We start from the raw sequence: 23,606 nt of genomic DNA, 5'->3' as shown, positions 1-23,606 counted from the left end.
CAGCCTCAGAAATCGCAGGTCAACAGCAGCTCAGATTAGAGACCAGGTCAATGCCACACAGAGTTCAAGCAGCAGACACATCTTTACAACAACTGTTAAGAGGAGACTTTGTGCAGCAGGCCTTCATGGTAAAATAGCTGCTAGGAAACCACTGCTAAGGACAGGCAACAAGCAGAAGAGAATTGTTTGGGCTATATAACACAAGGAATGGACATTAGACCAGTGGAAATCTGTGCTTTGGTCTGATGAGTCCAAATTTGAGATCTTTGGTTCCAACCACCGTGTCTTTGTGCGACGCAGAAAAGGTAAACGGATGGACTCTACATCCCTGGTTCCCACTATGAAGCATGGAAGAGGAGGTGTGATGGTGTGGGGGTGCTTTGCTGGTGACACTGTTGGGGATTTATTCAAAATTGAAGGCATACTGAACCAGCATGGTTACCACAGCATCTTGCAGCGGAATGCTTTTCCATACGGTTTGTGTTTTAGTTGGACCATCATTTATTTTTCAACAGGACAATGAACCCAAACACACCTCCAGGCTGTGTAAGGGCTATTTGACTAAGAAGGAGAGTGATGGGGTGCTACGCCAGATGACCTGGCCTCCACAGTCACCAAACTTGAACCCAATCGAGAGGGTTTGGGGTGAGCTGGACCGCAGAGTGAAGGCAAAAGGGCCAACAAATGCTAAGCATCTCTGGGAACTCCTTCAAGATTGTTGGAAGACCATTCCCGGTGACTACCTCTTGAAGCTCATGAAGAGAATGCCAAGAGTGTGCAAAGCAATCATCAAAGCAAAAGGTGGCTACTTTGAAGAACCTAGAATATAAGACATATTTTCAGTTGTTTCACACTTTTTGTTAAGTAAATGATTCCACATGTGTTAATTCATTGTTTTGATGCCTTCAGTGTAAATGTAACATTTTCATAGTCATGAAAATACAGAAAAATCTTTAAATGAGAAGTTGTGTCCAAACTTTTGGTCTGTACTGTATGCTGTGGTCTGATGAAACTAAAATAGAACTTTTTGGGCATCATGACCATCGTTTCATTTGGAAGAAAAAGGGAGAAGCTTGGAAGCCTAAGAACGCCATAGCAAGTGTGAAACATGGGGGTGGCAGCATCATGCTGTGGGGTTGTTTTGCTGCAGGAGGGACTGTTGCACTTCACAAAATAGATGGCATCATGAGAAAAGAAGATTATGTGGCAATACTGAAGCAACATCCCAAGACATCAGCCAGGAAGTTAAAGCTTGGGTGGAAATGGGTCTTCCAAATGAACAATGACCTGAAGCATACTTCCAAAATGGTAGCAAAGTGGCTTGAGGATAACAAAGTCTATGTTTTGGAGTGGCCATCACAAAGTCCTTATCTCAATCCTTTTGAAATTGTATGGTTAAAGCTGAAAAGGCAGGTGCGAGCAAGGCATCCTACGAACCTGGATCAGTTAAACCATTTTTGGCAGGAGGAATGGGTCCAAATTCCGACTGTGGGGAAACGGGTTGGCCGGCGCCCAAGTACGCTAGCTGGAACCGCATGGACGAGAGATTGTCCCGGGCATAACACTACTCAGACAACACAGGGTGAGGGCAAAACAGTGTGGCAATGCTTTATTGTACCACAAGACAGGCAGATAACAACACATAGAACAGTCCCAGCAAAATTCCCCAAGATGGTGCACATTAGAGTCTCATTCTTCCGCCGACCCACCAGGATACTGGTAGATGTTGCGTCAGAGCTCCCAGGGATGGCTACCCCACCTGTGGTACAAACACAAAGAGGAAGTAACGACAAGCATAGGAAGATGACAATCCATTGAGTCCATACAAGGTCCAAAGCCAGGTGATACAAGAGTCACAACCTGGTTTATCTGACAATCTCCATGGACCTAAGGCGACCAGCGGGTCCCAATCCTGGCTTTCTCCTAACATATCCATGGTTCAGTGATAGTCCATGGAGCAGATCTGTATCCTTCCAACTGGAGCCGAAAACAGCTAGGTTGTTTCCTGTAGCATAATAGATCTGTGTCTCGTGATGGAGCCATGATGTAAAATAGCTGCTGTCCTGTCTCTGGTCCTTTGAATGTTTCCCAGAATCTCCGGCTGTCTCTCTCTCTCCATCTCATTCTCTTTATACAGAGGCATGTAACCTATTTTTAGATTTACCCAGTGTCCTTCAGTCCATCCTCACAGATAAGGGGAAGAATGGTGACAATGGTTGCCTTTATGTAATTTTTGTATAAATTTTCCTCCACTGTTTTAAAAATCAACACACTATCTTTGCTAGACAATGTATAATTTCCTTATCAGTGACCTTACTATTCATCAAGGATAAGAGCACACTATTATATCAAATATCAGCTTACAAGTCAATATTCCAGGCTTACACAAACACAAGTCTGTTTTCTTGACAACCAGAAATAAACACTTAAATCCAAAAGCCAACATACAGATAAAAAGTCAATTCTTGGTTTGCTAAACAAAGTCGTCTGGGTAATCTTAATATATACTTACCTTGTAATGTCTTCACATCCTGTTCCATCAAGATGTGTCTGGATCTCAGAATTCCGAGCTGCGGAAGTTCATCGTCCTTCATATTGGGACACCCACCAGTGGAACACCGTCGCAACACACACAAACACTGTATACGCCATACGCAGCCTCTTGCGAGGTACCACCAGTGGAACACCGTCACAAACACGCCGCTGCCGGGATCAGCCGAATGATTCACTGACCGCCGTCATCTTTGTACTGGAGGAGCGCATGCACAGATTTAGTGTGACCGCCGCTATCTGCACAAAAATGGTGGTGGTCTGATTCACTGTGCCTGCATGAATTCTGTGCAGGCGCAGTGAATCATTCGGCTGATCCCGGCAGCAGATGTGCGTTGCGTCTACACGCAGAGGAAGCCGGTCACATTAAAGGGGTTTTCCCACAAACTAAATTTCATTTTAAAAATTGTCTGACTATGTACGGAGCATACCACATCTCCTGGGCAGGGGAGGAAGCAAAAGACAATACTGACATTACAGCAGGGGATCACAGAGGATTTTTGTCAGGTAAAATATTTCACTGACTGTTTTTAAACAATATTTTACCTCACAAAATGTATCCTTTGGGATCTCCTGCTGTAATGTCAGTATTGTCTTTTGCTTCCTCCCCTACCCAGAAGCTGTGGTATGTAATGTACACGGTCAGACACAGACAATTTTTAAAATGAACGTTCGTTCATGGGGAAAACCCCTTTAAAAAGCAAATATCAATGCCAACATGGCTTCTCCTAACAAGTATATCAAGGGGGAGAGCACATGGGGTGCACAGGTCAAAGAAGAGATGACAGCAGATGGAGGAGAGAGAGAGCACACAGGGGTGAGAGACAGGCCACAAGGGGGAGACAGCTCAAACAGGACAGCACTTGAGGGGAGAACACAGCACAGGAAGGAAAGAGACAGCAGATAAGGGGGATAGCACATGGGGGTATACAGGTCAAAGAAGAGAGCACAGACGGGAGAAATCAGCACATAGGGAAAGAGAGAGTGGATAGGTGGGTGAGCACATGGGGGGGGAGAGATTCTCAACGCTGCAAAGCCTGCCCCCATTATGACATTACCGCCCTCCCGATGTGATGGCATCGGGCCTCAATCTAGTTAACTTAAGATATAATATGGTTGCTTAACACCGACCAACTATTGTGGGAAGCTATATCAAAAAAAGCACTAGGCCTAGGTATATGGCACTTCCAATATCAATATAACCAAAAAAGAACATATAAGGAAGTCACACGCCCAATATAAAAATACAGACAAATTTTATTAATATACTCTAACATTAACATACATGTAAATATAATTGTAAAAAGGAACACAGACAAAGACACTGCCAACACGGGCATGTACCAAGAATTAGCACCATACAGTATAAACAAATGTTCATTATACGTAGAGAAAAGCCACTGTCATAAATAAATTCACCATTAATATATCCAATAAGAGTAAGATAAATCAGCGTGCATAAATACTACTAAATTATACCATCATATTCAAATATAAATATACGAGCAAAGAATGCTTCATAAACAATAAGTCTAAATGAATGTAATAACTCAGTAGGGATACACAAGTAGATAGGTATAATTAATGATGCATAATATATGAATCAGAATTTTGTTAAGACGCGTATACCCAATATAGGATTATCCTGGCTACGTCTACAAAAAGTGCTAGGTGTTCAAAGTGCTTAATGCCTCTATCAATATTATCCGCTAACCTCAAGAGATGTCTAGTGCATATATGTTGGTAGCTTCATAGCAGTAAAAAAGTGCTACAGTGCAATACATAGAAGGGAGCCAGTATAAGTGTAATGGCAAGCACTGACCTACAAAGTGTCTAGTGCATATGTGCTAATAGCCTCATAGCGGTATAGCAGTGCTACAATGCAACACATACTAAGAAGCAGGTATAAGCGTAATGACCTGACATAACATGACTAATAGAGCAGAGAGCTTAAGGTGCTGAATGATACATGACCTGTGCGTGCAGCTGGTCCCCGACGCGCGTTTTGCGACTTGCTTCTTCCTGGGGGGTTGTCGTATCAATATACGACAACCCCCCAGGAAGAAGCAAGCTTGCCATTACACTTATACTGGCTCCCTTCTATGTATTGCACTGTAGCACTTTTTTACCGCTATGAAGCTACTAACATATATGCACTAGACATCTCTTGAGGTTAGCGGATAATATTGATAGAGGCACTAAGCACTTTGAACACCTAGCACTTTTTGTAGACGTAGCCAGGATAATCCTATATTGGGTATACGCGTCTTAACAAAATTCTGATTCATATATTACGCATCATTAATTATACCTATCTACTTGTGTATCCCTACTGAGTTATTACACTCATTTAGACTTATTGTTTATGAAGCATTCTTAGCTCGCATATTTAGTAACATAGTAACATAGTTAGTAAGGCCGAAAAAAACATTTGTCCATCCAGTTCAGCCTATATTCAATCATAATAAATCCCCAGATTTACGTCCTTCTACAGAACCTAATAATTGTATGATACAATATTGTTCTGCTCCAGGAAGACATCCAGGCCTCTCTTGAACCCCTCGACTGAGTTCGCCATCACCACCTCCTCAGGCAAGGAATTCCAGATTCTCACTGCCTAACAGTAAAGAATCCTCTTCTATGTTGGTGGAAAAACCTTCTCTCCTCCAGACGCAAAGAACGCCCCCTTGTGCCCGTCACCTTCCTTATATTTGAATATAATGGTATAATTTAGTAGTATTTATTTATGCACGCTGATTTATCTTACTCTTATTGGATATATTAATGGTGAATTTATTTATTACAGTGGCTTTTCTCTACGTATACTGAACATTTGTTTATACTGTATGGTGCTAATTCTTGGTACATGCCCGTGTTAGCAGTGTCTTTGTCTGTGTTCCTTTTTACAATTATATTTACATGTATGTTAATGTTAGAGTATATTAATAAAATTTGTCTGTATTTTTATATTGGGCGTGTGACTTCCTTATATGTTCTTTTTTGGTTATATTGTGGGAAGCTTTTGGAAGGATATCCCAAACGTTTGACCCAAGTAATTCAGTTTAAGGGCAATGGTACGAAATACTAATGAAATGTATGTAAACCTTTGACTTTGTAGTAAGTAATAAAAATGCCTTAAATAAAATATTCTTTCTCTCTCTCTGTCTCTCTCTCTCTCTCTCTCATTATTCTGGCAATTGAAACATTTAATAATTATTGTAATCTTAACTGACCTAAAATGGCAAAGGTTTATTCTGATTTCATGTCGGATATTGAGAAAAACATGCATATGTGTCTATTTTATATAGTTTATGTAAACTTCTGGTTTCAGCTGTATGTAACTATGTAATATATTGACAACTCGACACTTGCCTTATTAAAGAAGTGTCTTGTACTGCCAGCTTTCATTGAACAGTATCACAGACTCTGTAGGGGCACACCTCTAGTGACTAGTAATGCCCAATTAGTTACCAATTTATTCATACACTTCCTGGAGGAAAAACATGCATATCTCTAATAACTATAATAGTATTATGAGAAAAGGAAACCTTTAGTAAAAAAGACATGTCAGGAGAGATGACTCGCTCTCTTTAGGGTAAACTCTCGCTCTCCTTCAGTGTATCGTTCGCTGGCTCCACTATGTTTCCTCTTCTCACTGTTGGGGGACCCTCAGGGCTCATTCCTTGGCCCACTTCTCTTCTCTCTCTACATGGCCCCAATTGGACAGACCATCAGCAGATTTGGCTATCAGTACCATCTTTATGCCGATGACACACATTACACATCATCCCCTGACCTTATCCCTGCTGTACAACAGAACACCAGTGACTGTCGGTCTGCAGTTTCCAACATCATGTCCGTTCTCTATCTGAAATGCAACCTTTCTAAAACTTCTTCTGCTCCCACCGTCTACTAACCTCCGTAATTTTCTGACATCTCCCTCTTCGTGGGTAGCACCATAATAACGCCCCGGCAGCAGACGTGCTGTCTGGATTTCATGTTTGACACCAATCTTTCTTTCACCTCCCATATACAATGTCTTGCACACTCTTGTCGCTTACACCGAATCCCCCCTTTCTCACCATGGAAACAACAAAAACCCTCACTGTTGCCCTGATCCACCCCAGCCTGGACAACTGTAATGCTCTATTAATTGGCCTCCCCCTCACTAAATTTTCCCCTCTCCAGCCCATCCTTAATGCAGTAGCTAGGGTCGTCCATCTGGCTAATCGGTACTCGGACTCAATTTAAAATAAACTCTGGAGGCCGACTCTCGAGGACATCTATGTTCTGCCCATAGATCGTAACAGCACATTTATATATTTAGAAAACCATACATTTCTCTGGAATAAGGCATCGGATCACAGATTTCAAGGTATCATTTTATTTAGCTTCCCATGACCTGCATGCCTATATAAACAAACAGCTTGAGAGAGTTGATCTTACTGACTGATTTCTTTTAAGAGATTAAAGTTGGAAACAATTAAAACTTTTGAAACCATCAATAGAAAATAACCCAGAAATGTAAGAGCCGGCAATGGGGAACACATTTTTACATACCATGAACACCTGGCTCTTGGGGGTTTCCAGCAATGCTGGAGACATATTATCAGATAATTATTCTAACTGGAAAGAATAAAAAGGTGTTAATTGTCCTTTATTTGATCTGATATTTATTTTGCTGAGGCTGCCTGATGGAACACCCAAAACCACAAGAGCCATGGCAAGAATATTCTCTCAGTAATTGGAACTAGTCAGACATGTTCTAGAGTCCTGTATATGTTTGTATACTTCATATATTTGAAAGCAATACCACTGGCTTGCCTTGTCCTTTAAAGGGAACCTGTCACCCCGTTTTTTGAGATTGAGCTATAAATACTGTTAAATAGGGCCTGCGCTGTGTGTTCCTATAGTGTATGTAGTGTACCCCAATTCCCCATGTATGCTGAGAAATAACTTACCAAAGTCGCCGTTTTCGCCTGTCAATCAGGCTGGTCAGGTCGGGAGGGCGTGGTGACATCGGTGGTTCTTCCTCAGCTTTACGTTGGTGGCGTAGTGGCGTAGTGGTGAACAAGCAGCGCGCGATCTGCGCTGTAATCCCTTGCATCGGTGGGGGCGGCCATCTTCCTGGGGCCGCGCGTGCGCAGATCGAGTGCTCTGCTGCACGGGGCTTCAGGAAAATGGCCGCGGGATGCCGCGCGTGCGCATTAGAGATCGCGGCGGCCATTTTCCCAAAGCCGAGATGCAAACTCGGCTTTGGGAAAATGGCCGCCGCGATCTCTAATGCGCACGCGCGGCATCTCGCGGCCATTTTCCTGAAGCCCCTTGCAGCAGAGCACTCGATCTGCGCACGCGCGGCCCCAGGAAGATAACCGCCCCCACCGATGCAAGGGATTACAGCGCAGATCGCGCGCTGCTTGTTCACCACTACGCCACCAACGTAAAGCTGAGGAAGAACCAGCGATGTCACCACGCCCTCCCGACCTGACCAGCCTGATTGACAGGCGAAAACGGCGACTTTGGTAAGTTATTTCTCAGCATACATAGGGAATCGGGGTACACTACATACACTATAGGAACACACAGCGCAGGCCCTATTTAACAGTATTTATAGCTCAATCTCAAAAAACGGGGTGACAGGTTCCCTTTAACCACACGAGACTGTTGCAAGATTGAGATGACAAAGGTTCTAATTAGTGATGGGTGAGAACTAAAATGCTCGTGTGTTCATTGCTCGGGTCAAACATATTGGAATACTCGGGGACTCTATGGGAAACCCGAGTACTTTTACCGCGATTACCCCCCCCCCCCCCCCCCCGGGATCCTTTTAAGGTCTAAAAACGTCTGAAAATGATGGAAACACTGCTCAAATGGCAGAGGAACATAATGTGCATCACCCCTGGAAGCATTTCTGACTCCTAGGTCACAGCTATAAGCAATGTTATCAGAATTTCACCCCATTTTTACAGGTGCACCAAAAAACATACAAAAACAAAACCAAATTCGATTTTGCTGGGAAATATGCGAAGGTACATCCTTTCCAGGGTAAAGACTTGTATATAAGGCAAAACAATTAACCCCAGACCAAAATGTTCCTTCACCACTTGTGCTATGTTCACACGCAGAGTTTTTGATGCGTTTTTCAATTTTAACATTGCTTTCAACCAATACAAATGCATTCACTGGGAAATGTCATTGTAACATTTAACAACACTAGCTGGCCATGTGTTGTGTGACACATAAGCAAACACATCTTGTTTCATTTATGAAGGAGGGACTCTTAAAGTCACAGAGCCTATTTTTAGAGGGGCATCAGGCGGCATTAATATTCTTAAAAGGCCATTATTAAACAGTGGGTCTCCTATACTGTTATTGCCTATGCAGTGAGTGGCTGGATAGCCAAGAATTACAAAGCACCCCAATACCCCTTTCACGAGAGGTACAGGAGGGCTTCCTGAAAAAATGATGCATTGAATGCAAGGCCTTCCCTGCTATCTAGTCATATGCACCCCAAGAATCCTTTGAACCCAGGTAGTGGATGGCCACAGGAAAATCCACTTCACATTTGTCATTTTGTAATCCCATACTGTTTTCATATGTATTGACTGCAAGGCCTGCCGTGCTACCATTTCATATGCACCTCAATAAGCCTTTGAACCCAGCTACTGGATGGCCACAGGAAAATACACTTCACATTCTTCAGTTGGTCCTGCCAACTGTTTCCTTATCCATTGAATGCAAGGGTCGCCTTGACCAAAATTTGCACGCACCCCAATCCCCGCATGGAAGAAACATAGAGGAGGGCCTCATAAAAAAAAAAAAAAAAACATTTCCCCCTGGGGGAGTAAAATTTTGGGGGGTTTCAAATTATCAACAGGCATCATAAAAACACCCTTGCACAAAAATGTAGTGACTTTTGTATCACAGAATATGTTCACCCTGGTGTTCTAGTGATTGTGGATGATAAGGAGGAGGATAACACCAAACAACCAAATCATGAAGCGTATACCCATGTGTGGTTGTGAAGAGGTGCATGAGAATACACCTCCACAAAAAAAGACATTTATTTAAGGTTATGTTTCACGGTTTTCATTCGGTGGTGTACAGAAGTCTTGCCCAGTCCTTGTTCATTTTTATAAGAGTCAGCCTGTCAGCATTTTCAGTTGACAGGCGGATGTGCTTATCTGTTATAATTCCACCAGCGGCACTAAAAACCCGCTCTGACAGAATGCTAGCAGCAGGGCAGGCCTGGACCTCCAAGGCTTAGACAGCCAGTTCATGCCACGTGTGCAGCTTGGATACCCAATAATTAAAAGGCACAGAGGAATCACGGAGGATTTTTGTACGATCAGCAAGGTACTCCCTCAGCATCTTCCCAAACATTGCACTTCTTGTGACAGCACCCCTTGCCTCTGTGCCGGCACGATGCAAGGGTCTGAGAAAGCTGTCCCAGAACTTTGCAATTGTTCCCCTGCCTGAGTTGTATTGTACTTCTATCTCTCTCACTTGGACACCTTGGTTGTACAACAAACTCTGACGTCTGCTGCCAGCGCTCTCAGATGGGAATTATTTTAGTAATTCTGCTACAAGGGCCCTCTGGTACTGCAACATTTTAGTACACCTGTCTGCCTCTGGAAGAAGAGATTGAAAAGTTCTCCTTGTAGCGTGGGTCTAGAAGTGTCACCAACCAGTAGTGAGTGTCACCGAAAATTTTTAATAATGCGAGGGTCACGGAAAAACGCAACGCAACATAGTCAGCCATGCATGCGAGAATGCTAACAAGCAAGACTTCCGTGTCCTCACCAACAGGATGACTGACCCTGTTGTCCTCCTCATCCTCCTCCTCCCTGTCCTCACAACAAACACGCTGAACAAAGGGTATGACAGCGGTGCTTGTAGTACCGTCTATAGCGCATGAAAGTAGCTCCTGTTCTTCCTCCTCCTCTTCCTCATTGTCCACATTGGGACAACATGAGGCTGGGCTGAGTGTAATCACCCTGTATGGTTCCTTGATCCATGTTCTCGTGCTCCGCCTGCAATGCATCCTCTTTAATTGTGAGCATAGAGATTTTCAGAATGCAGAGACGCGGGATGGTGACGCTAATAATGGCATCATCGCCGCTCACCATCTTGGTGAAGTCCTCAAAGTTTTTGAGGATGATGCATATGTCTGACATTCATGCCCACTCCCGAGGTCTTGTGTGGAGTCTGAACTGAATAACGACGGCCTTGTTTATGCTGGTAGTCAAAAACTGCCCTCTTCTGCTCAAAAATCCTTTCCAACATATGCAATGTAGAGTTCCAACGCGTGGGGACATCACACCAGTTGGTGAGGCGGAAGATTCAAGCGCTGCTGAAGCACGGCAAGGGCGGCTGAAGCGGTAGCTGACTTTCTAAAATGGGCAGACAGACGGCGTACTTTCACTAGCAGATCCGGAAGATCCGGGTAGCTTTTGAGAAAATGTTGAATGACGAGGTTAAGCACATGGGCCAGGCAAGGTACGTGTGTGAGCTCACCTTGCCTCAGAGCTGCCACCAGGTTCTGGCCATTGTCACACATGACCATGCCTGGCTGTAGGTTCAGCGGTGTCATCTAAAAATCTGACTGCTCTTTCAGCGCTGTCCAAAACTCTTCACGATTGTGCGGTTTGTCACCTAAGCAGATTAGCTTCAGCACAGCCTGTTGCCACTTGGCTGAGGCAGTGCTGCAGTGCTTCCAGCTTCTGACTGATGTGCTCATTTCAGAGATGGAGGCTGAAGAGGAGGAGGAGAAGGTGCAGGAGCTGTAGACTGTGGGGGCAACTCTGATTGACGTAGGGTCCGCAATCTTCGGCATCAGGAGGATGTGTTCCATCCCAAAGTCCGACTATGTTAACCCAGTGTGCCGTCAGTGAGATGCACCATCCCTGCCCACAAGCACTTGTCCACGTGTCCGTCGTTAGGTGGACTTTCCCAGAACAGCATTGTTGAGTGCAGGGGTAATGTTGTGGGACACGTGCTGGTGTAATGCCGGTATGGCACACAGGGAGAAATAGCGGCGACTGGGGACCGAGTACCTTGGGACGGCCGCTGCCATCAGGTTGTGGAAAGCTTCATTCTCAATGAGCCTAAAAGGCAACATTTTGAGCACAAGCAGACGAGAAATCTTAAAATTTAGTACTGTGGCCTGTGGGACATTGGCTGGGTATTTCCGCTTGCGTTTCAATGACTGGGGTATAGACCACTAAAGTCTGCTCTGGGACAGGGACATGGACGGGCTTGATGATGATGCTGTTTGACTGTGGGCAACAACAGGTGCAGGGCAAGAGGCACCTTCGCATGCATTGTGGACTTGAGATTGGCTTCTACGTGAAACAGTGGAAGAAGCAGTGATGTCACCTGGAGGCACTGTCCCTGGAGCCTGGAATTCGGCCCACAAAGTTGGGTGCTTTGCTGCCATGTGCCTGATCATGCTGGTGATGGTCAGGCTGGTAGTTTTGCTACCCCTGCTGATGCAGGCATGGGAGGTGCTGCAAATGGTCTGTTTGGGGTTATCGGTAGTGATGAGCGAATATCCTCGTTACTCGAGATTTCTCGAGCATGCTCGGGGGTCTGTTATGATCCGGTGACCTTGGAGCTGCATAAAACTTTCTCTGAGTTGGTGGAAACTGTACTGACCGCAAATCCTGAACTTAACACCGCAACTAGACGTAGCCCTGGGGTGTGCCTAACAAATCCTAGACACCTCGACACAGCCGGAGGACTAAATACCCCTATAGATGGAAATAGGAATTCTACCTTGCCTCAGAGCAGAACCCCAAAGGATAGGCAGCCCCCCACAAATATTGACTGTGAGTAGTAGAGGAAAAGACACACGCAGGCAGGAAACAGGATTTAGCAAAAGAGGCCACTCAAGCTAAAATAGGAAAGGATAGGACAGAATACTAAGCGGTCAGTATTAAAACCCTTCCAAAAATATCCACAGCAGAAAATACAAAAAATTCCACCATCTAACTAAAGATGTGGAGCGTATATCTGCAACTCCAGAGAATCCAACAAGACTGCGAAAACACTGACACAATCTAAGCTGGACAAGAGAAAATAAATGAATAGCACAGAATTATTAAGCACTCCGCATGTGTGCCACAGAAACAAAAACCAGACACTTTGCTGAATTGGCAGCAAGGCAGGAGGAACCAGACAAAGATCCAAAACCTCCCAGAACCATGGACAACTGGCAAGGACTAATGAATTCTGCACACCTAAATACCCCAGTCAGAACTGCAATCAGCAGATACACCTGGCCAGGACTGCAACTCAGGGACAACTGCATTACCACCTACAACCACTGGAGGGAACCCAAAAGAATTCACAACAGGGGTCTTCCGAGTATTTTTTAGTGCTCAGAGATTTCGTTTTTCTTGCCGCAGCTGAATGATTTACGTCTGTTAGCCATCATAAGTACATTTAGGGATTCCCTAGCAACCAGGCAGCCCCCATATGTACTTATGCTGGCTAACAGATGTAAATCATTCAGCTGCGGAAAGAAAAACTAAATCTCCGAGCACTAAAAAATACTCGGAGGACCCCTGAGCATGCTTGAGAAATCTTGAGTAACGAGTATATTCGTTCATCACTAGTTATCGGCAGTCTTTAAAATGTAACCAGACTCGAGAAGATCTAACAGTTGAAATGGCAACTTCCGTCATGTTGGTGTTATGGGGAACGGATGCATGCCTTCTGTCTGCAGCCACCAGACTGCTTCTGCCTGTTGGGGTGCTATGCCTCCTTCCCCTTGTTGCTGCTGTCTCGCTCTGCATGTCCTTCTGCCAAGTTGGGTCAGTTACTATGTCATCCACCACCTGGGCTTCCAGTCCCGCACCCCTGCTCCTCCTTCTGACTTACGGGCAATTGTGTCTAATCATTGTCCACCTCTTGTGACACTTTCCCACCATCGCCTTTTTGTGACCGTGGCTGTTCAAATCTTTTGGCATTGCTACATGCGATCTCATCTGGACCCACTTAAAGGTGACCGGCTGAGAGTCCGGAATCCTTGAAGGGAAAACTGAACAGCTCTTCGGAGTGTCCAAGTGTGGGATCAGTTGTCTCAGGGCACTCTGCATGGTTGGAGGAAGGAGGATCAGGGTGAGGAATATGCGGTCCACACTCATGGCTACTCAGACTTGACCGTGTGGAAGACGTGGTGGTTGCTAAGTGACTGGAAGCATTATCCGCTATCCAACCAACAACCGTTTCACACTGCTCTGGCTTCAATAGTGGTGTGCTGCGGTCCCCTAGGAATTGGGGCAGGAAGGTCGAGCGAGATGTTGGATTTTGTTGTGGCCCACTTTCAGCTTGGCCAATTCCTCGTCCTCTGCATGCTCCATCAGTATCACGTCCACTTCCCGGTCCCTTGACTTGTCCATTTTAAATGGACTACTAAAATATTTGAAAAGTTCAATACAAATGAGTTAATTTTGAGAAAACTTATATGTGATCAGTATACCCGAAAAGCAAATATTTGGAAACCACAGATACACCGAGTGTCTGAGGGAGATGACTGTTTCAAGATGTGTTTCTTTTTGTTTGTTTACATTTTTAACCATGAAATACTGTATAGACCAAGGCGACCAGACAAAAAAAAGGCACTATAAGCCTACAAAGCAAGGATTTGGACACCACAGATACACCAGGCATCTGACGGAGATAACAGACTGTTTCAATATGTGGCCTGTTTTGTTAGTTTTACATTTTTTCCTTTTATTTTTTTGAGCAACGCACACTGTGCAGAATTATTAGGCAAGTTGTATTTTGATCACATGATACTTTTTATACATGTTGTCCTACTCCAAGCTGTTCAGGCTTGAGAGCCAACTACCAATTAAGTAAATCAGGTGATGTGCTTCTCTGTAATGAGGAGGGATGTTGTCTAATGACATAAAAACCCTATATAAGGTGTGCTTAATTATTAGGCAACTTCCTTTCCTTTGGCAAAATGGGCCAGAGGAGAGATTTGACGGGTTCTGAAAAGTCCAAAATTGTGAGATGTCTTGCAGAGGGATGCAGCAGTCTTGAAATTGCCAAATTTTTGAAGCGTGATCATCAAACAATCAAGCGTTTCATGGCAAATAGCCAACAGGGTCACAAGAAGCGTGTTGGGCAAAATAACTGCCCATGAATTGAGGAAAATCAAGTGTGAAGCTGCCAAGATGCCATTTGCCACCAGTTTTGCCATATTTCAGAGCTGCAACGTTACTGGAGTAACAAAAAGCACAAGCGATACTCAGGGACATGGCCAAAGTAAGGAAGGCTGAAAAACGACCACCTTTGAATAAGAAACATAAGATAAAACGTCATGACTGGGCCAAGAATTATCTTAAGACTGACTTTTCAAAGGTTTTATGGACTGATGAAATGAGTGACTCTTGATGGGCCAGAGGCTGGATCAGCAAAGGGCAGAGAGCTCCATTCCGACTCAGACGCCAGCAAGATGGAGGTGGGTTACTGGTATGGGCTGGTATCATCAAAGATTAACTTGTGAGACCTTTTCGGGTTGAGGATGGAGTGAAACTCAACTCCCAGACCTGCTGACAGTTTCTGGAAGACAACGTCTTCAAGCAGTGGTACAGGAAGAAGTCAGTATCATTCAAGAAAAACATGATTTTCATGCAGGACAATGCTCCATCACATGACTCTAACTACTCCAAAGCGTGGCTGGCAGTTAAGGTCTCAAAGAAGAAAAAATGACATGGCCCCATTTTTCACCTGATCTGAACCCCATAGAGAACCTGTGGTCTTTCATAAAATGTGAGATCTACAGGGAGTAAAAACAGTACACCTCTTGGAACAGTGTCTGGGAGGCTGTGGTGGGTGCTGCACGCAATGTTGATCGTAAACCGATTAAGCAACTGACAGAATCTATGGATGGAAGGCTGTTAGTGTCATCATAAAGAAAGGTGGCTACATCGGTCACTAATTTTTTGGGGTTTTGTTTTTGCATGTCAGAAATGTTTTCTAAATTTTGAGCAGTAATATTGAAAATAAACAAGTGAGATGCAAATATAATTTGTTTTTATTAAGTTGCCTAATAATTCTGCACAGTGATAGTTACCTGCACAAACAGATATCCTCCTAAGATAACCAAATCTAAAAAAAAAAAAAACCACTCCAACTTCCAAAAATATTAAGCTTTGATATTTGTGAGTCCTTTGGGTTGATTGAGAACATAGTTGTTGATCAATAATAAAAATAATCCTCTAAAATACAACTTGCCTAATAATTCTGCACACAGTGTATTTACAAGCTTAAAATAAAAGCTGGCTGCTAAAGAAATCACAAAAAATACTGAAAAGATGCTATAAAAAAACTCTTCAAGACAAGAGAATTTTGCATATCCTGAAACCTTTTCATCCTGAAAAACCTGCCGTGTTCGCACCTATCTCAAAGATGTCATATACACATACCATTAGGCCTCCTCCACCAGCAAGTATTTACAAAAACAGGCATATTATGAGTTGAGAAGGCCTTCTTCAAACAGAATTTGCCAGTAAAATCACTCCTCACCCAAACTGCATATATGGTCAAGTCTTTGAAGTATAAACCTATTGTCACTTTATAGCTCCTATCTGTAGCTGTATTTTCGATTCATATGCAAATGAGTTGTTGAATGAAAAGGGAAAAAAGTGGAAATAAACCTTATGGCGTGATACATGGGCGGTTGCTCCCCACTGATGCAGCCTGGTTCCAAGTTCGTTGACCACCAGAAAAAAATAACAAGAAAGAAGGAAGAGAGGATCCATATAGCTAATTTTGATTAAAAAAAATCTGATTTTTATATCACATGGATTAAAAAAAAAGTTCAGACAATTACAAGATATTGCAAATTCTTATGCGTTTCTGGCCAAAGCCCTTAGCATGTTAAATGCACTTGCTTAAAGTGAACCTTTCAGCTGATTCATGCTGTCCAATCTGTGGGTAACGTGTCAGGCACTGGTTATATTATCTCAGTCAGGTATGTTTAATAATAATAATAATAATAATAATTTTTATTTATATAGCGCCAACATATTCCGCAGCGCTTTACAAATTATAGAGGGGACTTGTACAGACAATAGACATTACAGCATAACAGACATACAGTTCAAAACAGATACCAGGAGGAGTGAGGGCCCTGTTCGCAAGCTTACAAACTATGGGGAAAAGGGGAGACACGACATGTTTAACTCTGAAACACTGCGGTGTGTCAGCAAAAAACAAAGTCTAAAAGCACCTGGGATTCTTCCCGTCTGCTGCCCTGTGAACATAGGCAGTGACCTGTCAATCCCGGGCCGTGATTGAGGAAATAATTACTGGGACCCACCTGTCCGGATAGTCTATAGTGTGGTTTCGGTCTCCAGCATTTCAGGGTCAAAAATACCTGGCTAAGATAATTTAGCCAATGCCTGATACATGCTGCCCTCAGATTGGGCAGCATATATCAGCTGTCAGATTCCCTCCAACAAACCACTGCCTCCCATGTTTGTTTCCCTTTTTCTATCAGCCTCTATAGCTTCATCTGATTTCCTTGCCTTGCGCACAATGTCACCCAGTGAGTCAGGAATCAAGCTAAAGAGACTACATAGTAACATAGTTATTAAGGTTGAAGGAAGACTTTAAGTCCATCTAGTTCAACCCATAGCCTAACCTAACATGCCCTAACATGTTGATCCAGAGGAAGGCAAAAAAAAAGCTCATGTGGCAAATAGTAAGCTCCACCTTGGGGAAAAAATTCCTTCCCGACTCCACATACGGCAATCAGATTAGTTCCCTGGATCAACGTCCTATCAAGGAATCTAGTATATATACCCTGCAAGATTATACTTTTCAAAAAAAGTATCCAATCCCCTCTTAAATTTAAGTAATGAATCACTCATTACAACATCATACGGCAGAGAGTTCCATAGTCTCACTGCTCTTACAGTGAAGAACCCGCGTCTGTTATTATGCCTAAACTTTCTTTCCTCCAGACGTAGAGGATGCCCCCTTGTCCCTGTCTCAGGTCTATGATTAAAAAGATCATTGTACTGTCCCCTCATATATTTATACATTAAAATAAGATCACCCCTTAGTCTTCGTTTTTCCAAACTAATTAGCCCCAAGTGTAATAACCTATCTTGGTATTGCAGACCCCCCAGTCCTCTAATAACCTTGGTCGCTCTTCTCTGCACCCGCTCTAGTTCAGCTATGTCTTTCTTATACCTCGGAGACCAGAACTGTGCACAGTATTTTAAGTGTGGTCGAACTAGTGACTTGTATAGAGGTAAAATTATGTTCTCCTCATGAGCATCTATGCCTTTTTAATGCATCCCATTATTTTATTTGCCTTTGTAGCAGCTGCCTGACACTGGCCACTGAACATGAGTTTGTCATCCACCCATACACCCAGGTCTTTTTCATTGACGGTTTTGCCCAGAGATTTAGATTTACGCGCATAGTTATACACGATTTCTCTCGTGCATCCCCCTTACTCTGGAACTCTCTACCACAACATATCAGACTCTCGCCTACCATCGAAACCTTCAAAAAGAACCTGAAGACCCACCTCTTCCAACAAGCCTACAACCTGCAGTAACCACCGATTGACCAAACCGCTGCACGACCAGCTCTACCCTCACCTACTGCATCCTCACTCATCCCTTGCAGATTGTGAGCCTTCGCGGGCAGGGTCCTCTCTCCTCCTGTACCAGTTGTGACTTGTATTGTTCAAGATTATTGTACTTGTTTTTATTATGTACACCCCTCCTCACATGTAAAGCGCCATGGAAAAAATGGCGCTATCATAATAAATAATAATAATCTTATTACTTCTACCCAAGTGCATGACTTTACATTTATCCCCATTAAAGCTCATTTGCCATTTATCAGCCCAAGCTTCTAGTTTACATAAATCATCCTGTGATATAAAATTGTCCTCTGTATTGATTACCCTACAGAGTTTAGTGTAATCTGCAAATATTGAAATTCTTCTCTGAATGCCCCCTACAAGGCCATTAATAAATATGTTAAAAAGAAGAGGGCCCAATACTGACCCCTGTGGTACTCCACTGCTAACCGTGACCCAGTCCGAGCCTGCTCCATTAATAACCTCCCTTTGTTTCCTATCCCTGAGCCAGCTCTTAACCCATTTACACATATTTTCCCCTATCTCCATTATTCCCATTTTATGTATCAACCTTTTGTGTGGCACTGTATCAAAAGCTTTTGAAAAGTCCATACACACTACGTCCGCTGCGATCCCTTGGTCCAGTCCGAAACTTACCTCTTCATAGAAATTGATCAGATTTGTCTCACCGGAACGGTCCCTAGTAAACCCATGTTGATATCGGGTCATGAGGTTATTCCTCTTCAGATACTCCAGCATAGCATCCCTTAGAATGCCCTCCAGGGTTTTACCCACAGTAGAGGTTAAGCTTACTGGCCTATAATTACAGAGTTCAGTTATTGTCCCCTTTTTGAATATTGGCACCACATTTGCTATACGCCAGTCCTGTGGTACAGACCCTGTTATTATGGAGTCTTTAAAGATTAAAAATAATGGTCTATCAATGACTGTACTTAATTCCTGCAGTACTCGGGGGTATATCCCATCCGGGCCCGGAGATTTGTCAATTTTAGTGATTTTTAGACGCCGATGTACTTCCTGCTGGGTTAAGCAGTTGACATTTAATGGGGAATTTTTATCACTAGTCATTTTGTCTGCCATGGGGTTTTCTTGTGTAAATACTGATGAAAAAAGTCATTTAGCATATTAGCTTTTTCCTCATCCTCATCCACCATTTCACCCAGACTATTTTTAAGGGGGCCAACACTATCATTTTTTGCTGCCTTGATTTGCTTTTTACAGAATTTATTTAATTTTCTGTATTTATTTAATGCCTCATCACTGCCTATTTCCTTTTAATTCTCTAAATGCTTTCTTTTTGTCACGTATTGCGCCCCTTACAGCTCTATTTAGCCATATTGGTTTCCTCCTATTTGTAGTATGTTTATTCCCATACGGTATATACTGTGCACAGGTCCTATCCAGGATGCTAATAAACGTCTCCCATTTTCTTTGTGTATTTTTGTGTCTCAGGATATTGTCCCAGTTAATTGAACCAAGATCCTCTCTCATCCGTTGGAAATTTGCCCTCCTGAAGTTTAGTGTCCTTGTAACCCCTCTACTACACATCTTATTAAAGGATACATGAAAACTTATTATTTTGTGATCACTATTCCCCAAGTGACCCTCAACCCTTATATTTGATATGCGGTCTGGCCTGTTGGTTAATATTAGGTCTAGCAGTGCCCCCCTTCGTGTTGGGTCCTGAACCAGTTGTGAAAGGTACCGTAATTGTCTCTCATAGTTGTCAAAAACCGATTACCTTTGCTGCAACTGCAGGTTTTTGTTCCCCAATCTATTTCAGGGTAGTTGAAGTCCCCCATAATAATGACTTCCCCTTAAGTCGCAGCTTCATCTATTTGCTTTACGAGGATATTCTCCATTGCTTCCATTATTTTTGGAGATTTATTACAAACCCCCCTAGTACCAGGCAATGAAATAACTTTGGAAAACTGAGGCTCCTTAAGTACTGTTTTAAGGTACCGTCACACTAAACGATATCACTAGCGATCCGTGACGTTGCAGCGTCCTGGCTAGCGATATCGTTCAGTTTGACACACAGCAGCGATCAGAATCCTGCTGTGATGTCGTTGGTCGCTGCAGAAAGTCCAGCACTTTATTTCGTCGCTGGACTTCCTGCTGACATCGCTGAATCGGCGTGTGTGACGCCGATTCAGCGATGTCTTCGCTGGTAACCAGGGTAAACATCGGGTTACTAAGCGCAGGGCCGCGCTTAGTAACCCGATGTTTACCCTGGTTACCAGCGTAAAAGTAAAAAAAAAAAAAAAACACTACATACTTACCTTCCGCTGTCTGTCCCTCGGCGCTCTGCTTCTCTGCCCTGTGTAAGCACAGCGGCCGGAAAGCAGAGCGGTGACGTCACCGCTGTGCTTTCCGGCCGCTGTGCTTACACAGGGCAGAGAAGCAGAGCGCCGAGGGACAGACAGTGGAAGGTAAGTATGTAGTGTGTTTTTTTTTTTTTACTTTTACTGGTAACCAGGGTAAACATCGGGTTACTAAGCGCGGCCCTGCGCTTAGTAACCCGATGTTTACCCTGGTTACCGGCATAGTTGGTCGCTGGAGAGCTGTCTGTGTGACAGCTCTCCAGCGACCAAACAGCGACGCTGCAGCGATCCTGATCGTTGTCGGTATCGCTGCAGCGTCGCTTAGTGTGACGGTACCTTTACACCCAGAGCTCTTAACACCTCCTTTGCATATGAATGAAAATGATAAATACTCAGGAATGCAGCCACAGATTGAGATGAAAATCCCAAAACACCTTTAGATCTTCAAAGATCTGCATGCAGATTGTGGGGGAGTTGAATTTGCTGACAGATCCCCTTAAACCACAATTAGGCTATTGTCTAAAGAATAGATATTGCAGCTGTTGGATACTCTGAGATTACCCTCATTACTTGGGATCTGATACCCAACTTTTTAATATCTTTCCTATTGACATATCCATATTTTGAAAGTCTGTGTTAATATTATTGATATTTACCCCCTAACACCACCTCCAATTTTGTTTTCATTATTCCCCCCCTTCCGCCCCCTCTTTCACAAGTTCGTTTTTTTTTTTTTTTTCTACTGACGTAGCCGCTTGTGTATAGTTTTGAGTTCCTGCATTCATTTTTCTAAACCATGTACTGGATAACAAGAAAAAAAAATCTGAGTTAAAAGAATATAATTCTGCTGTTGCTTTTTGGTTTATGCTTTTGTGCTGTTCATAAAATTAGTTGCCAGTGTGATTTTTTTTTTTTTTTTCTTCCAGGTCAGTACAAATATGGCCATCCCAAACTTAGTTTTTTGTTATATAGTTTTAGTTTTTTTTTCGTTTTGTTTAGTGGTTAGAGCAGAAAGAAGAAATATGAAAAAAAGAAATGGTTTGTGTGTGCCCGTAACTTTTAGGCAACATGCACACATTGAGTACGCTATTTGGTGAGTTTTTACCCCAGTATTTGTAAGCCAAAACCAGGTAAAAAATCCAGAAGTGGTGACGTATTTCTATTCTACTTTTCCTTTGATTGTTTCACTCCTGGTTTTGAATTACAAATACTGAGGTGAAAAGCTGACAAAATACTGACTTCATAGGACACCAAGATGGCTGAGGCAGGGGTCTTCAGTAGTCCTCTGGGTGCCATAAAAACCTATCTGCACCTCGCAAACACACTAGGCAGGAGTAATATAAGAGTAGGCACACGTTCCATTTAAATTAACTCACTTCGATCTCTGCTGTTACAGGAATATGTCGGCTGTATAACACAGCTGGCATCCTACGCGCATGGTGTCTGCTCCGTGCAACTAAACCCGACAAAGGTCGTATTATGTCCGAATTCCCGAAGTGGTTAATAATAGACATCAGATTTATAGTATCAGTGCGAGTGTGTTTTATTGATTGTTTAAGTTTAACTGTTTTCTTCCCTTTCACGCTTTTTTTTTTCCCTTCAGCTTCATTCAACCTCCGAAGACCCTTTCATCACTGAGCACTCTACGTGATGGAAACTGGAGGGATGGATGCTACTGACCAGTTGTGAATAATGGTTTTATGAGTAATGTATATCCCAGCTGGCTGGGAATAAGACATGTACTACAACAATGTTCTTGAAATTTTAATATTTGTAATATATGTGTTTTGTGAGCGTGCTATCAAAGACAACGTAGCTCCTTAATGTTTGCTGTGGACTCATATATACTTTTCACTATAACTGTATTGTTTAACAAAATGTATAATGTATGAAATGTATGCAAAATGCATCAGCAAATAATGATTCACACTGAGGTTTTTTTTATTTACAATTTTTTTTGTATTTTTTTAACTTCCAAATGCACTTAACCTGTTTTTGTACACTGAAGTAAGCACTGCAATACTGGTTACTACAGACTTTGTGGATTTTGTGTATTTAATGCAAAAATGATCGTAACACATTGAATGATTGCACACGTCTCAAGACGCTGCTTCACTTTTGTGCCATAAAATATTGTTAAATACATTGCTTTTTACCACATTGTATAGTATGGTTGGAATCTATTTATTAACATCCATAACACATTTTTGTTGCTAAGCACAAAGGCCAGGAAGAAGAGTCACTGTAATGTTCTACAAATCACCATAACTGTCTCGTTCCTTTTTTTATGTTTTATGTTAATTTATTATTATTTAAGGATTTTGATTAATATTGTAATTACTCTACAGCTCACGCTGCAATGGGGAGTGGGCTATTCTTATGTACACAACGGTTTTACTTACGGTCAAAATACTGAAAAATCAAAGGTCTCAATGAACATAAAACTTTTTGATAGGCGTTTTACAAGATTAAATTGCACTAATGCTTTAATAAGACAGTATATGATTTCATAATGATGACATCTGTATACTGCAGTTTTGGAATGTTTCAGTAATAAAGAATATTTTTCAGTATTTGTATTCTTTTCTCCTTTCTTCCATAAATGTACACAGAAGGGTGCGACCACCGTGGCACAGGTTGGAACTAGATCTAATTACACCAGTTTAATATCTTAGATGCTGCAAAATAATGACCACTGTATCTAAAGAATTTGGAAAGAGCAAGGCTTCTTCTGTCAGTCCTTCAGCGTCCCTTCTACATATTTGCGATATGTCCATGGTTTGTAATGGCATTCTATAAATCTCAATAATGACTTACAGTTGTAGCCAAAAGTATTGACACCCCTGCAATTCTGCCAGATTATACTCAGTTTCTTCCTGAAAATGATTGCAATCACAAATTCTTTGGTATTATTATCTTCATTTAATTTGTCTTAAATGAAAAAACACAAAAGAGAATGAAGCAAAAAGCAAAACATTGATCATGTCACACAAAACTCCAAAAATGGGCCAGACAAAAGTATTGGCACCCTCAGCCTAATACTTGGTTGCACAACCTTTAACCAAAATGACTGCGACCAACCGCTACCGGTA

General features: G+C 42.7%; 1 protein-coding gene across 2 annotated transcripts in view; it reads left to right on the top strand.

The window, feature by feature from the left end:
* SLAIN1 (SLAIN motif family member 1) overlaps positions 1–23,093 on the top strand; it is a 118,986-nt gene extending 95,893 nt beyond the window's left edge. For both annotated transcript variants that reach the window (XM_069758071.1, XM_069758072.1), the window contains one exon: positions 22,118–23,093. In XM_069758071.1, coding sequence (XP_069614172.1) covers positions 22,118–22,193 — 76 coding nt within the window. In that variant the 3' untranslated portion in view covers positions 22,194–23,093. The remainder of the gene's footprint in view (positions 1–22,117) is intronic.
* The last annotated feature ends 513 nt before the right edge of the window (positions 23,094–23,606 follow it).

Source organism: Ranitomeya imitator, chromosome 3 (genome assembly GCF_032444005.1).
Source record: "Ranitomeya imitator isolate aRanImi1 chromosome 3, aRanImi1.pri, whole genome shotgun sequence".
Classification (NCBI taxonomy): domain Eukaryota; kingdom Metazoa; phylum Chordata; class Amphibia; order Anura; family Dendrobatidae; genus Ranitomeya; species Ranitomeya imitator.
The sequence above is the reverse complement of the archived record's forward strand: the minus strand, read 5'-3'. Positions and strand labels throughout refer to the sequence as shown.